Here is a 14,135-nt window from a genome sequence, read left to right as displayed (position 1 = left end):
CAGCTCTCCAGGTGCCCTGCTATCCTCTGAAACCTTTTACCATCCTCTTTTGGCAGCAGCTCCTGGGCACCTCAGTAGAGAGGAGCCCCAGGAAGCAGATGCTACAAAGATGAGGATGTGCTCCTTGTAGTGCATACATCAGCTACATCATCACACAGGCCTGGGGACAATTATTCTACCTCTTGCCAAAATCCTGCAGTATGCAGTGGTTGAGGGGATTTTTAATGAAAAAATATAATGTGCAAGAATGGTTTAACATGACATGTAAGCATTGACTGCAGTCACCAGAGGCCTGGCAGTGTTGTCTTTAATATCAGACTGAAGAAAAGTCATGCTGAGATATCCAGTGGTAGATGCAGCATGACTTTTTCCTGCTCAAACTTGAGCTCCCAGGGAGCAGAGATGGCTCTTTCTTAAGCCTGAGGCTGAATGAAGAACTTTTTGTTTAATACCAGTATGGCCCTGTCCCTAGAAAATAATCAAACTCTATTTGCAGCTATTTTGTGGCTACTCTTTATGCTCTGAAACGGAGTTATTAAAGTAACCACACGCCTTGGGAAGAAGCACTGCTTCTTGTCCCAGACCCAGCATCTGAAATCTGAGAATTTCTCTTGCTGTCCTGCTGCTGTGAACCAGAGCACTGCCCAGCACCCCAGGGCTTTCAGAGGTCTCTGAAGCATCTTCCTAAAACATTGTCTGGCTGTGCCAAAATGGCTCCATCCTGGAACCAGCCCATACTGGTGGTGATCTGGAAAGTCTCTCAGTCTGTGTTACTAACTGGATGGAAAGCATCACGATCCAGCAGAAATATAAGAGTGGGTTTTGCTTTACTATTGACTGCAGATACCTCCACTGATGAATTCTGAACACGAAGCTTGTATTTCATGGAGGCACAGATCCAATGGGTGTCCCACTAAAACACCAGCAGCACTTTATCACCCTGTGTTCAGCTGCACATCATCTGGATGTTTAACTACTGTGAATCGTTCTACTGCACTGAGCTGCAGGACCCAGTGTCTTGTATCTCCATCACACCTGGGCTGCAGAAAGAAATCCCAATCATGGAGTCACGGAATCCTCAGAGATGGAAGGGACTTCAGGGGATCAGCTGGTGCAACTCTCTCCCTAAAACAAGATCCCTTGGAGCACATTGCACAGGACTGCACCCGGGTGGGCTTTGAATATCTCCCGAGAAGGGGACACATGCAGGAGCAGGACCCCCAGTGTTGGGCATGGCATGGCAGTGTCCCCCCGGGTGAGCTTTCCCAGTCCAGGGGGCTGCAGATCCCCGGGGGATCAATCCCTGGGGCTTAGGTTTCCCTTTCAGAAGCATGGAAGCAGAACCAAGGCTGATGATCAGGGATTGCCAGGGCACCCAGCGTTCACACCAAGCCCATGGCCCTCCATGAGATGGGTGCTCCTCATCTCAGAGGGGTCCCAGCAGCCTTTCAACATGCAGCCTGGGAGAACTCTCTCTGGGTGCAGCAGGAGGGAAGCTCAGGGAGCTCTTGGTGTCCTGCACTTGTCCCGTGTGCAGGCAGAGAAGGGGGTGAGGAGATGAGACAGGAAGGAGAAGAGAGAAAGTGTTTTGGGAATGGCAGGATGGTGGGAGTGGAGCACAAAAGAGCGATCAGAGGAAAAGGAGGAGTTGCTGGAGCAGGGATCTGCAGCTGCCAGAGTGTCTGGGGCTGGGAGCATCCCGGGGGACACCAGGACACTTGGACCACTTGTGCTGCCCAGGGAGCAGCTGTGGGCAGGAGATGCAGGAGGAGGGCATGGGCAGAGGGGCCACTTCAGAGCCATCCTGCCCAGCCCAGCCCTGCCCCAGCAGTGAGCAGTGGTGTGCGAGCACTTCCACATCTCCCTGCCTGACCTTCCCACACTGCCTCCTGAGCCTTTTCTCTTCCAGACCCAATTATCTCAATTATCTTCTCCTTCCACCCCTGTAATTTCTCTTCACGTCTCCCCACAGGTGAGGATCTGGCATTTCCTCACCCTTCTGCCTCTTGTCCTCTGGCTGCTCTCCTGCTCCTCCATGTCCTGCAGCTCAGTTCCCAGATGGGACAGTGGCCTGGCCAAAGCCTGCCAGCATCCAGAGGAGCAGCAGGATCACACTGGGGGGCTGGGTGCAGGCTGGGGGCCTCCCTGATGTTGGTTACCCACACCCAATATATGTTTAGCACCCGCAGTATTCAAAATGAGAGCATCCAACAAATCCCAGCAGTTTCCCAGAAGCCCAATATGCCTCCTACAGTTTTCTGGGTAGAATTTCGTCTCCTCAGTTTCAGAGTGTCTGTAGGTCATGCAGAGAGCAGCCAGCTCATCAGGGAGGTGAGGAAGAGCAGAGCTGGAAGAGGGAAGTGGTGCATGGCTTGGGATGAGGACAAGGATTTTTGGTCACTGCCAGGAAGCATTGAGCAGGATGAGAGCCCCAGGGTCTCTCTCTCTTCAGGCTCTGTTCTCCACCCCTGAGCACAACCAGATTCCAAGGGAAGATGCATGGTTGCTGGGAAGGAGCAACCCTGCTTCCAAGATCAGTTCCTGCCTTGTTTTTTCCAGCCAGTAAAATGGCAATATTATCACCCTTCCTGACAGGAGGTTCTGGGGACTTTACTGCATGGTCAGGGAGGTTGTGGTGCTGCTGTGGAAGGCTCCCTGCACTCCAACTGTTCCGGGGTGGTCAGAGGGGAGGTGGCTCTGCAGCAGGACAGTGCCAGGAAGGACACTGCTTGTCCCTTGGTCCCTGGGGAGACACCACTGCTGCAGTGATCTGAAGATCCTGAAGGAAATATATGGTGGCCCTCACCAGCCTCCTTCAGTACCTTTTGCTTTTCCTTATTTTTTTCCCAGTACAGGAAATCAGTGACAGTCCCCATCCTTGCCAAGAACCTCTCCAGTGTTACTAAGCCTGTGCTCCTAAGATCTGTCCTGTAAGAATTCCTAGTCCTGTTCCCCCCAGACTCCCAGGGAGCAGCCCATCTATTTCATGCCCCTCTCTGCTGGTGTCACTGTCACTGTGCCAGAGAAATAGCTGAGGGTGAATGATGGTGCAGCTGTATCTGCCAGGGACCTTGTTCCTGTGGAGCTCCAAGGGTCATTGCAGAAAGCAATGAGAGGATGTTCCACATGACAGCCCAACACACTCCTTCAAATGAGCCAGGAAAACATCAGAGCCTTTGGGAAGTGAAATGCTCCCAGTGAACTGAGGGCTGGCAGTGTCCCTGCTTTTTGAAAGCAGGAACATCTTTAAATAAGAGGTCTATGGCATGGCCTGGATGTGAACATCAACCCTTCCTCCCCTGACTTTCAAGCTGGCTTGTCCTCTGCTCAACTCCATGGGAAAGGGGTTGGAGTAATTTGAAGGGAAGGCTGCGGGCAGAGGGGCTGGGGTGAAAGCCAAGTGCCCACCCTGTGCCACCCCCCCCCCCCCCCCAAAGCAAGGCAGCTCCTGAGACAGGAAGACACCAGCTTGGGGAAGGCTTCTCTCTGCAAGTATTTCCCATCTGGAAAGGCTCTGATCCTTCAAGCCTCTCCTTACCCCAGTGCTTGTGAACTTCTGCCCGGGTGCTGCCGTTGGTGCAGCTCTGAAGGTGCCCATCGCGGATGAGCGGCAGGGACAGGGAGACCTCAGACCTCATCCTGCAACCCATGGGGGACCAGGCTGGCTCTGAAAGGGAGGCAGAGCTCTTGTAACCCTGCATCAGAAGTTACCTGGGCCTGACACAAATAGAAACTGATCAAAAGAGGCTTTAAAAGCTCCCGCGTTGCCGAAGTAGAAAGTTCCTCTTGTTGAAATTGGGTGGGAGAGCTGTGGTTTTTCCTCAGTTCCTTTGATTTGTTGCCTAATGCAGGGGATGGATAAATCTATAAGCTCTGAGATTTAGGGCAGGATTCATACTTTACATCTTCAGAAGACATAGTAAACAGCCCTATACTCTCTAATCCTGGGAGCAGGTTTGTACCTGTTTGCTCTGTAGAAACTGGACCAGCTACAACAATTCCACACTGTGGCTGAGTTCAAAACATCCCCTTGGGGATGAAATGTTTATTGCAGGAAACTTTTAAGATGGTTCCTGAAAGGGAGAAGGGGACTCCCACCTCAGCACCCTTCACGGACCCTGTGGGACCATCACAGAGTCAAGGAGCAGTGGGACTGCACCAACAGTGACCTCAGCCCACAGTGGGAAGGAATTTGCTGGAAAGCTTTGTCACTTAGTGGGTGATTTGTCCATAGTGACAAGGAGGACTTTGTTGAGCAGGACTGGCAATTGGCAGGCAGCTGTAATGCTCCTGGATCCAACTGCATGTCCCTATCACCCCCATGGGCAGCATGGCCACAAGACTACCCAAGGATCCCATCCTTCCCAGGGGAAGGTCACTCCCTGCAGCAGCCTCCTGGGCCATGCAGAAGTTTGCAGCAAAGGACAGGATGGCCACAAGAGCTTTCCATGGTGCCTGCCAGCATGCAGCTATCTGGACCTTTGGATTGATCCAACCCAACCTTGAGACTCTGCAGCAGAGCAGATGGGGGTCAGTTTGGGGTCTGGACACCACATCTAGGAGGACACCACATTTTTATACAAATCATGAACCTTCTGCAGGTGGCCTGCTCATAGTTTCCTGTAGCAGAATTGAGGAAGCAGTGCAGGGTCCTTGGGGTGGGACACAGCTCCCCACTCATCCTGGGGGATGTTAACCAGCATGGGTTGAACAATGGCACCACATGGCCTGGAATTTGTCCCTCTGCCAGTCCCTGTGCATGGCCTGGGTGGTGAGGCTGGGGTTGGTGGGGTGGCAATGCAGGGGAGGGAGTTACTTACAGAATCTTCAGGCTATAGAGGCCAGAGAAAGCTTCCCCTGGGATCCTGGAGATTTTGTTTCCAGAGAGGCGTCTGCAGTGAAAAGAAGACCCAGTGATGTGTCAGCATCCATGTCATGACAGTCCCTGCTCTGCAAGGGCTCAGCAATTCCTGCAAGCTGAGCCACCACCATGAGCCTGGGCAGCCCTCATGTATCATCCTCCCTCACACAGGATCTTGGGGAACAGGCAAAGAAAAGAAGAGCTTATGACTTCTGCCAGACCCAAATCCAGTGTCTTCAGTACCCAGGGACAGCTTGTGTCTCAAGCCATTCCCTGGATGCCGACGGAGGACTCCACGCCACAGAAATTACCCCAGAGGGCACTGCCCACCCTACAGACCCTTCCTGCCCCTGGCAGACAGGGGGAAGCAGGGGACAGCTGTTTTCTACGCATACATGGTCCTGGGAGGACTACCCAAAATCAGGGACCCTTAGCTGTCCCTTTGGCCTGAATGTGGCTTGTTTCTGCCTCATGCAGATTCTCTTTTGTCCTGTCCAACAAAGCTTGATGCCACTTTGCTTCTACTCCCTGCTTTGAGCTGTGTGAGCACAGCCCCTTCCACACACCAGAGTTTGGAATCTCTGCCAAGAGGGCGGACCAGGGAAGGGGCTGGAGGCTGTGAATAGCAGGAAGGTGCCCCAGTAGAGCCAGCTTATCTGAGTATGATTTCCAAAATCACTCTAGTGGTCCTTGGAAGAGTTATGGCTGGAGAAAGCCATAGGAGTCTTTCCCTTTTCCAAAGGGATAGTGACAAACCAGCCTGGGAAGGCTCAGGAATGAAGATGAATGTGAAGGGATGGGAGAAGAAGACAAAAGGAAGAGCAGCATTGGAAAAGAAAGTGGGACCAAGGGGATGGACAGCATAGAGGAGGGGACAGGCTTCAAAACTATCTGAAAGAATTTTTCCAAGGAAAATTGTGGGATTCACCACTGTATAGCACCAGAGTGCTCAAATTTCATCAAGGCCCAGAGCAGGCTGGGAAATTAACAAGTGTTTGGATTTTTCACTGACATTGGAAACTGCATCACTGCTACCATCACTTTCACTGCTGAGGACTGAGGTCCTGAGACACCATGGTGGGATCCTGTGCTAGAGCTAGGAGTAAAGTCCAGGACTCATGAGTCCCACTTAGGCTTGACCTAAGGAGAATCTTCTCATCCTCCTGTTTCTCATGAGGACAAACATGGACCAAGTCGCAGTGCCCATCAGCCAGAAATCATGAAGACAAGTTAAGAACCTGATTAAGACCTCAAAACACTACTGCATTTGTGCTTTACTTTCTGATACCCAAGTGGTCCAAGTTGGACTCCTCCAGGGTCACAGGATAAGAAGTGTTGTCCATTTGACTTGGAGTGGACTATTGAGAAGATCATTTGTGACCAGGCTCCTCTCCACTCTCCCAGGAAGTCCAAACCAGGCATAGATGCTCTTGAATTCATTTAGCATTGATAAAGCTCATTTCTTTTTACGAGGTTTTGTCTGGGAAGGAGACAGGTGTAATCCAGGCAGAAAGCAGGGAGCAGTGAGGACTCTGCAGAACTCCTGAGGAGGACTGGAGGTGTTTTGGGGGCCCACGCTCACTGGTGGCAGAGGAGCAGCAGTGTGTGGGTGCCCGAGCTCTCTCCCTCCATGTCTCTCCCCTCGGGAATCTAGAGAAAATTGCTCCCATAATTAGGCTTCTGACAGTATAAACAGCACAGGGTCGTCTCTTTAATGTGTGTGAGCAGGTTGTAACCTGCAGCCCTTCGGTCCCGCCTGGCAGGTTGGGCTATTTGTCACTCGGGGGCTGTGATTTGGGGTAATTGCTCCTTTTGATTGCTGATTTCCACATGGGAGGGAGGGAGTGTTGTCCGGGGGACAGGAGTGCTGCCTGGAGGAGGGGTGTTCCTGCTCGGCAATCAGCATCATCCCACCGGGGGGCTGCCTGTCCTCACCTTCCTGGAGCCCCTGCCTGCCCCACGCCTTCACTGCCAGCGGTGTTCAGGGTTAAATGTGCTCTTCAGGTGCTTTCTGGCAGCTCTGCACCTTTCTCTTCACCTTCCTGGGTGTGTTTGAGTGTTTGCCAGGTCCCTAAATGCATCTGGGACCTCCAGGATTGGCAGGAGAGAAGCCTGGAGCTTGGCTGGAGCCCAAGCTGGGGCTCCTGATCTCAGCACAGGGTGACAGGGAGCCCCATGTGCTAGTGGGACAGTTCCTGATCCAGCTCGTGGTGTCTCAGCACCATGGGCAAAACAGAACATGAAGGGGGAAAAAAAAATCTGCAGGAGATGCCCTGATTTCCCTGGGCACCATCTCTGGGGGAATTTAGAGGCAGAAAGCATCCTCCAGTCTCAGGAGAGGCAGCCATGCCTCCTTGCTGCTGCTCTGTCCTTGGCCCTGCCATGCTGAAACTGTGTCCCTGGCTCACCTCTGGCCTCTGCCTCTTTCTCCTTTCCCTCCTCCCTTCTGCCAGGACAGCTCAGCTCTTCTGCCCAAGGTGTAGAGCTCCACACCAAGTGAAAGAGAAGGCACAAAGGGAGGTACCAGCCAAAACCACTGCACTCAGTCCACCTCCCAGGGCCATTACCAGGGTTGTTAAGGTCCCAGATGGGCTCTGCTCACCTGTGTGCATACAGAGCCTGGGACATTGTGTCTGAGCACACAGGCCAAGGTTTTGCTTTCCTGGAGGGCTACATGGCCAGAAGGTGCAGCCAGGGTCTGGGTTTGGGCTGTGGAGTACTGCTATGTGGGTCAGGGCATGGTGATACCAGTGGTACCAGGTGTCCCAGGCAAGTCAGAGTGGCTGCTCTGTCCCTCCCAGAGTAGCTTGGGAATGGGCAGATCTTTTGGTATGTCCTGTCCAGCAGGAGGAGTGGCCACTGGGAAGAGATGCCTTCTTCCATCTTTTTAGGTCCTGTTCATGTGAGAGACTCAAGACACAAAAGAACCCCTGTGTGTGACCATTCCTCTGTCCCTGTTGGCAATTTTCCCAGTGGTTGCTTCCCTCTGCCCCTATCCCTCAAACTCTCCAGATATCTCCCATTGGATGTATCTGCAGAAGCCAGATCCCACAGGAAATCCACTGGAATGGTCCCTTCCTTCTGTTTAAAAGGGTGTAATAACATTTGAAGTGATGCTTCCAGTCTCACTTCCTCTCAAACAGTTCTTAATTCACTTCTTCTGTTGAAAAGACTGAAGTAATAATCCCTCAAGAAGGCCTGAGAAGTGGCATTCCCTTGAGTTTAAGGCCATGGAGGAAGAGGAGAAGCTGCTCTTGCAGGGATGAATATCTGTCTCACAGCACACATCCATGCTCTAGGCCGCTCATGACTTTTTTTAGGACAGGCAGACCTGTCCAGGTGTATACCCTGCTGTCACCATGAGATAAGTCTGGAGAAAGGGAAAGCTCTGGATTTGAAGTGACTGATGGAAGAGAAGGATCAGATGGAAGGGAAAGGTGGGAGCTGAAGTTGGCTGACTTTGGAAAGTTTGCGTGTTCAGTGGATTTTAGATTCTGCTCCCCCCCCCCCTTTCCCACTTCCATGATTTCTTGAAACATTCCCTCTAGGCTTTGATCTGCATTCCCAATGCACTCCAAGTTGGAACAAACTCATGGTTTACCACCTCATGGTTGCTACAGTTCAGTTACCACAGGTTTCCAGCCCCTCCTGGATCTTGGGCTCCTTGGTCATGCTACAATTTCCCTGGCACACCCAGAGGCTGTTTGTTGGGCATGATAGCTCATGCCATGTGCTCAGGCAACACAGTGATGCTCTTATCGTCATCCATATTAAGAGGCAGGAACGTTGCCCATTGGCAGGACACGTGTGTCCATATACCAGTGGAATTTTCCTCTTGTGAGGTGTTGGTTTTTTTGGGTTTTTTTTTGAGTATGTCAGCCTAACCCTTTGATCTTCCTGCTCTGCTTGGTTTCTCAAGCACTAACACTGTCACAAGGCAGAACTTGTGCCCAGATGACTGCCTGAGCAGTGTCATCATGCCAGGGCTGTGCCCTCCCTGGGTGCTCAGGGGACCAGGGGTTCTGTGCTAGGCTTGAGTTTGTTCTCCTGCTGCTGCCAAACCAGGAGCAAAGCCAATTAAGTCGTGCATGTGAAAACATGGAACATTGGAGGAAAGAGACAAGCTTGGACTCTCCCTTCCCCCACAGGAATCTGCAGCTGGTCCTAGGCTGGTATCACCTGGAGGTGCCTCCAACGTGGCCTTTAGTGCTGTACTTCATCCCTGGGGAGGAGGCTTTGCAGCCCTGTTTCTAGCCCTGCTCTGTACCCCCCGCCGAGTGGCCTGTTCCAACTCGATAGATTGATGGCATTCATTGCTTTTGTTTATGGTCCTCAAGGCAGTTTTCAACCCACACAAATGTTCATCTGTAAGCTGGTTTGGATTCATCTGCCAATAAGATTTAATAAGACACAACTGCTTAATGAACAACCCAATACAGGTCACTAATCTTCCCTCCATCCCCTTATATTACAAACTGTCAAGGATTTCAGGGGAGATTTGTTCCCCCCCCCTCCAAAATCTTCAGAGCAGTTTTGACTTTTTGCTCTGCTTTGGTTGCCTCACTTGGGGTACCCCAGCACAGATGCAGTAATCTGGGAGGCAATTTTCAGGAAAACTGGAGCTATCTATCCTCACCTGAAAGGGTTTTGCAATTGCTGAATGCCATCTTTGGATTGGAGAAATAGAAAAAGAACTGAAAGCTCTAAAATTTCAAAACATTTTGAGTTTGACTGGGCTCCTGAAATAAATTGGCTTAATTTCTCAATGTGCATGACTGGGGACCCCTGTGAGGCCCTTCCCCTGCTGTCCCCACCTGCACCTATGCCAACATTTGACTGCATCAGCTTGCTCAGGGATGACCTTTGGAAGGCCTCATCAGAGGAATTAACCTCTAGCTCTCCCCTGTGCTTTTGCCTGCTCCCTCTATTGATGACCAGTGCCCTCCTCTGCCAAGGGACGCATGTCAACCAGGACAGAAAGATCTGGATGAATTAGGGCTAGTCCCCTTGTTGCTGGTTATTTTGCATCCTGGTGGCTTCTCAGACACAGGAGCTCAGCAGCATCCTGGGCGTGCTACAGTGTCCAGACTGTCAAAGCTGCAGCTCCTTCCCTGCAGCTATTTATAAATGTATCAGGCAAGGTGTCTACCAAGAGAGCAGTGATGCTGCCTCCAAATCTCAGTACGGCAAAAAAAGTCATGGTCCCACATGTAATTTGTCTCTCCACTGGAGACCTTGACAGCCTGCTGTGTTGTAGAAACCCACCAAAGTTGCTCTCTCAGGGAGTATCCTACACCAGACATACTTCAGGAAAAACTTTTCATCATGGTGCAAGCACACCTGAACATTTCCCAGAAATGCCAGCAGACCCAGGAGGAGTCATGCCTGAAAGCCAGCAGTGCTGCAGTGATGCCCCTTTCAAGAGTGTGATTGCCTTGGAGTGAGACCATGTGCTGGACAAAAAAAAAAAAATTGTTCCCCAGAATCGCTGTTTCAGATGTCTGAGATCTGATGAGGATGGTGAGGGGGTGTTCCGCACCAGGCAGGGACACACAGCTGGGTGTCCATAACCCACCAGAGCTCCACTGCTCTTTGCACCCACATTGGAGTGGAGAAGAGGGAGAAGGGGATTTCTTCCCTGGCGGAGAGGAGAAGAGGGCTCCTGTCCTCACATTCCCAGCACACATACTTGCATTTGATTTTGCTGTGGTTTTATGCTGCCTCTTGGCTTCCAGGCCCTTGAGCTGGCCCGGGAAGGAGAGCAGGGGGGAGGCCATGGTGTGGTCCTGAGCCTGGATGGATGCTGAGCTTGCTGGGGCACAGCACTCCCCGTGCCGGTGAGTCCCTCTGCCTCTGGGAATGAGGAGAGGCAGGTGAAAGAGCCAGTGGCTGGGAAGGGGTCTGATCTTTGCCGCTGTGCCCTGAAGCAAGAGGTGAATGGCAATGAACACCTGCCTTTGGCTGCAGTTTCTCTTCTTGGCACCAAGCACTTGGTGTTTTGGATTCAAAGCGTGGTAACAAAGCCCTTGCCGGTGAACACATTTCAACATGTTATTATTCCCACGGCCTGGCTTTCAAGATCCTCTTTCTATTCCTTCTCTACTGATTGCTCTTATTTCTCTTGGCTCCCAGCTCTGGCTTTTCAGGCTTCATTAACTGGAATTTATTAGCGACTTTAAACAATCTTCCTGCTGCCAAAAAGAGAGAAAGAGAGAGGGGGGAAAGAAAGGAAGAAAGGAAGGAAGGAAGGAAGGAAGGAAGGAAGGAAGGAAGGAAGGAAGGAAAGAAAGAAAGAAAGAAAGAAAAGAAAGAAAGAAAGAAAGAAAGAAAGAAAGAAAGAAAGAAAGAAAGAAAAGAAAGAAAGAAAGAAAGAAGAAGAAAGAAAGAAAGAAAGAAAGAAAGAAAGAAAGAAAGAAAGAAAGAAAGAAAGAAAGAAAGAAAGAAAGACAAAAAAGCCAAGCCCCCCAACAAAACAAAACAAAAAAACCACCAAAACACAAAAAAACCACCCCCAAAAACCCCCAAACACACACAAAACAAAAATCAAAAACCAAGACAAGACAAAAGAAAGAAATAAAGGGGAGGAACACTAAACATGGGGCTGCCTGGGTGATGCCCAGGTCTGAACACTGCTATCACTGGGGGTTTGACCCAAACTGGGACTGTGCCTGCTCCCAGTGCTGCCTCTCCTGTCTCTGTTTCGCTGGTGGAGCTGCTGAGGGTGACAGAGAAGAGCAGGGGCTGATGGCCTCTCCATCAAGTCCTCAGTGGGGGCACTTCTTCAAAGCTGGCTGAAACTGGAGAAGCTCTTCTCTTGGCAACCTCCAAGCAGGAGTGCTAATTGCATCTGCAACACCTTCCTGAGCAGCTCCCAGGCAGAACCCATGATAAACAGTTCCCAGCACACCTCAGAGGCCCCATTCTTGTCACTAATGGATGGGTAAACAGAGGCAGTGGCAGGAAAAAATCACTTCACTGAGACCACACAGTGAGTGAGCACTTTGAGTTGGAGTGGTCCTGGTGTCCTCATTTGTGCCTTAAGGACAGCATGGCCTCCCATCCCTGGGGACATGGCCAGATTTGGTCTCCAGAGGGCAGCTGAGCCCATGGAGAAATGTCTTGTGGGACAGGGACTGGCTGGACACCATGGGGGGCTCGGGTGACCCACCCTGCTCCTCGCATGCCAGCACCCCCCACAGATGGGTGCAGAGGAACCAGCTCAGGGCTCAGGTGGATCTAGCAGCCTGCAGGGTGTCCAACAAAGCACATTTGTTAGTGTCCATGGGACACAAGCTTCATCTACACATTCTGGAACTTTCTTTCCCCTTCCCATAATTGCTGTTCCTTGGTTGGAGCTCATGAACAACCTGAGCCTTGAGCTCTGCTGAGCAGGAAACTTTACCCTCCTGAGGAGCCTGAGGTGGCTCTAAAATAGGGGTAGAGAAAGAGGAGGATTTGTAAAAGGTGTGAAACACCAGCTCACCTCCAAGCCACCACGACCCTGAGCTACTGGGATCAGATTTAACGAGAAGATTGGCCAGCAGCACAGCAGAAGAGGGGAACTACCAGGAGCTTTCTCTAAGAACTACCAATTATTTTTCAGATTTTCCTGTATAAATTTTTCCTCTTCATCTCTTTCATTTTTGGCTGTGGGAAAGTCCAACTCTTTTGGAGGCTATGAATATTTATTCATTACTGCTTGAGACTGTTGTGTTTGTACATGATGTGTAATCAGGAAAGGATTGCTTGTAGCAAGACAACTACTAATTGTATCCACAGAGTATGGTCTGTGTGAAAAGCTGTAGTACCTCCAGTGAATGCTTTGGGTCTCCACACTTAACACAGATACTGGCAAAACAGAAAGGCTGCAAGATGGATGCCTTGGAAAAAAACACCTTCTGTGGGTAACCTGAGCTCAAGAAGGAAAAGCTCAATCTGTAAGTAGCAAAGGAGGTGGGGGGGGGTTGGGGAGCTGGGGTCCTTACAAGTGTAATTAATAAAAGCTACAAACAGATGCAAACAAGAGGGGTTGTAAGACCATTTGGGTTTCAAAATCTATATTAAGATTTGGTACTGATGAGATTTAACCTGCCATGGAATAATGATCACCACTGTCCGGGTCTCTTCAGTCAAGACTGAATGTTCAGAAAGCCACATTTGCCTTTGCATGTGTCCAGGTATCTACACTCCTCTGCAAACATTTTCCTCAATGCACAAAGAGGGAATTCTGCTGGTGCCAGTGATGCCTGAGGACAGCAGAGGGTCCTGGCAGTAAGGTTTGGGTCAGCTCAACACCACAACTTGTGCACAGCATTATTACATTGCTGATGGATGCTGATGATTTAGGGTCACTCCCCTGCAGAACATGGGGGTGAAGATTTCTGGGAGATGCCAATGCCTCCCTGCAGAAGAGTGCAAACACCTGATCTGTAGGAAATTCTGACATTCTGGGAAATGCCATTTTGAAATGCTGATGTCATGGATGCAGGAACTGACTCAGTAAAGTGTGTCACTTAGACTGAGCATTAAGACAGATATGGTGGGTGTTCTATATACAGTGACTTTCCAACACATACATCAAGTGCAACATGGATATTAGTATTTCATGCAACGTTATAACTGAGTTTTGAAGAAATTGTTGTGTTGAAAAGAGCAACAGCATGAGAATAACACCTGGAGGTATTTCTCATGGTCAGGTGGAATAAGACCATAGAGGTGCAATTTGTCCATTCAGAAAGGGACAAGCTCAGCATTCTGCCAACCCCTAGCTCACATTTTGGGGGCTCCCAAGGGATTCCCATGGTTTCTAATGCTGGTGGTTAATTTTCATACTTTCAGAACTGAGGCCAGTCCATCACTGAAACACAGCCACATGTCAGTCCCCAGGGACTGGGACTGCTGCTGTGTGAGTGTGCCAGCTCAGACCACAGAACATTTTGGGGCATGATGGGCAGATTTGAGGCATATGGGCTAATTGCCAACTGAAATACAAAGTGCCCAGGAACTCCTGTGACTCCTCTTCAGGGGACCCTGCATGCAGAAGAGTGCAGATCACTCCCAAGGTCAGTGATCCATAATGGACTGAATCCTCTTTTATTTTGGATTTTGGCACATGCTCCATCTCAGCCTAAAGTTGTCCTCAGTCAGCTCCCTAAGACAGAGTAGCAAACACACCCTCTCCCACCATGGGAGTCTCCTCTCCCATGGCATCCTCTGGACACAAGTGACAGCCCTGGGGGTCACTGCCAGTGTTACCCTCTGTGTGTGTCCCCAC

At 50.5% G+C, this 14,135-nt stretch overlaps 1 protein-coding gene across 1 annotated transcript in view; it reads right to left on the bottom strand.

The window, feature by feature from the left end:
• LGR6 (leucine rich repeat containing G protein-coupled receptor 6) overlaps positions 1–14,135 on the bottom strand; it is a 107,313-nt gene that overhangs the window by 58,015 nt on the left and 35,163 nt on the right. The window contains exon 3 of the mRNA XM_008499531.2: positions 4,821–4,892. Coding sequence (XP_008497753.2) covers positions 4,821–4,892 — 72 coding nt within the window. The remainder of the gene's footprint in view (positions 1–4,820; positions 4,893–14,135) is intronic.

This window comes from Calypte anna, chromosome 26, assembly GCF_003957555.1.
Source record: "Calypte anna isolate BGI_N300 chromosome 26, bCalAnn1_v1.p, whole genome shotgun sequence".
NCBI lineage: Eukaryota > Metazoa > Chordata > Aves > Apodiformes > Trochilidae > Calypte > Calypte anna.
Note: the sequence above shows the minus strand (reverse complement) of the source record. Positions and strands in the feature narration are given on the sequence as shown.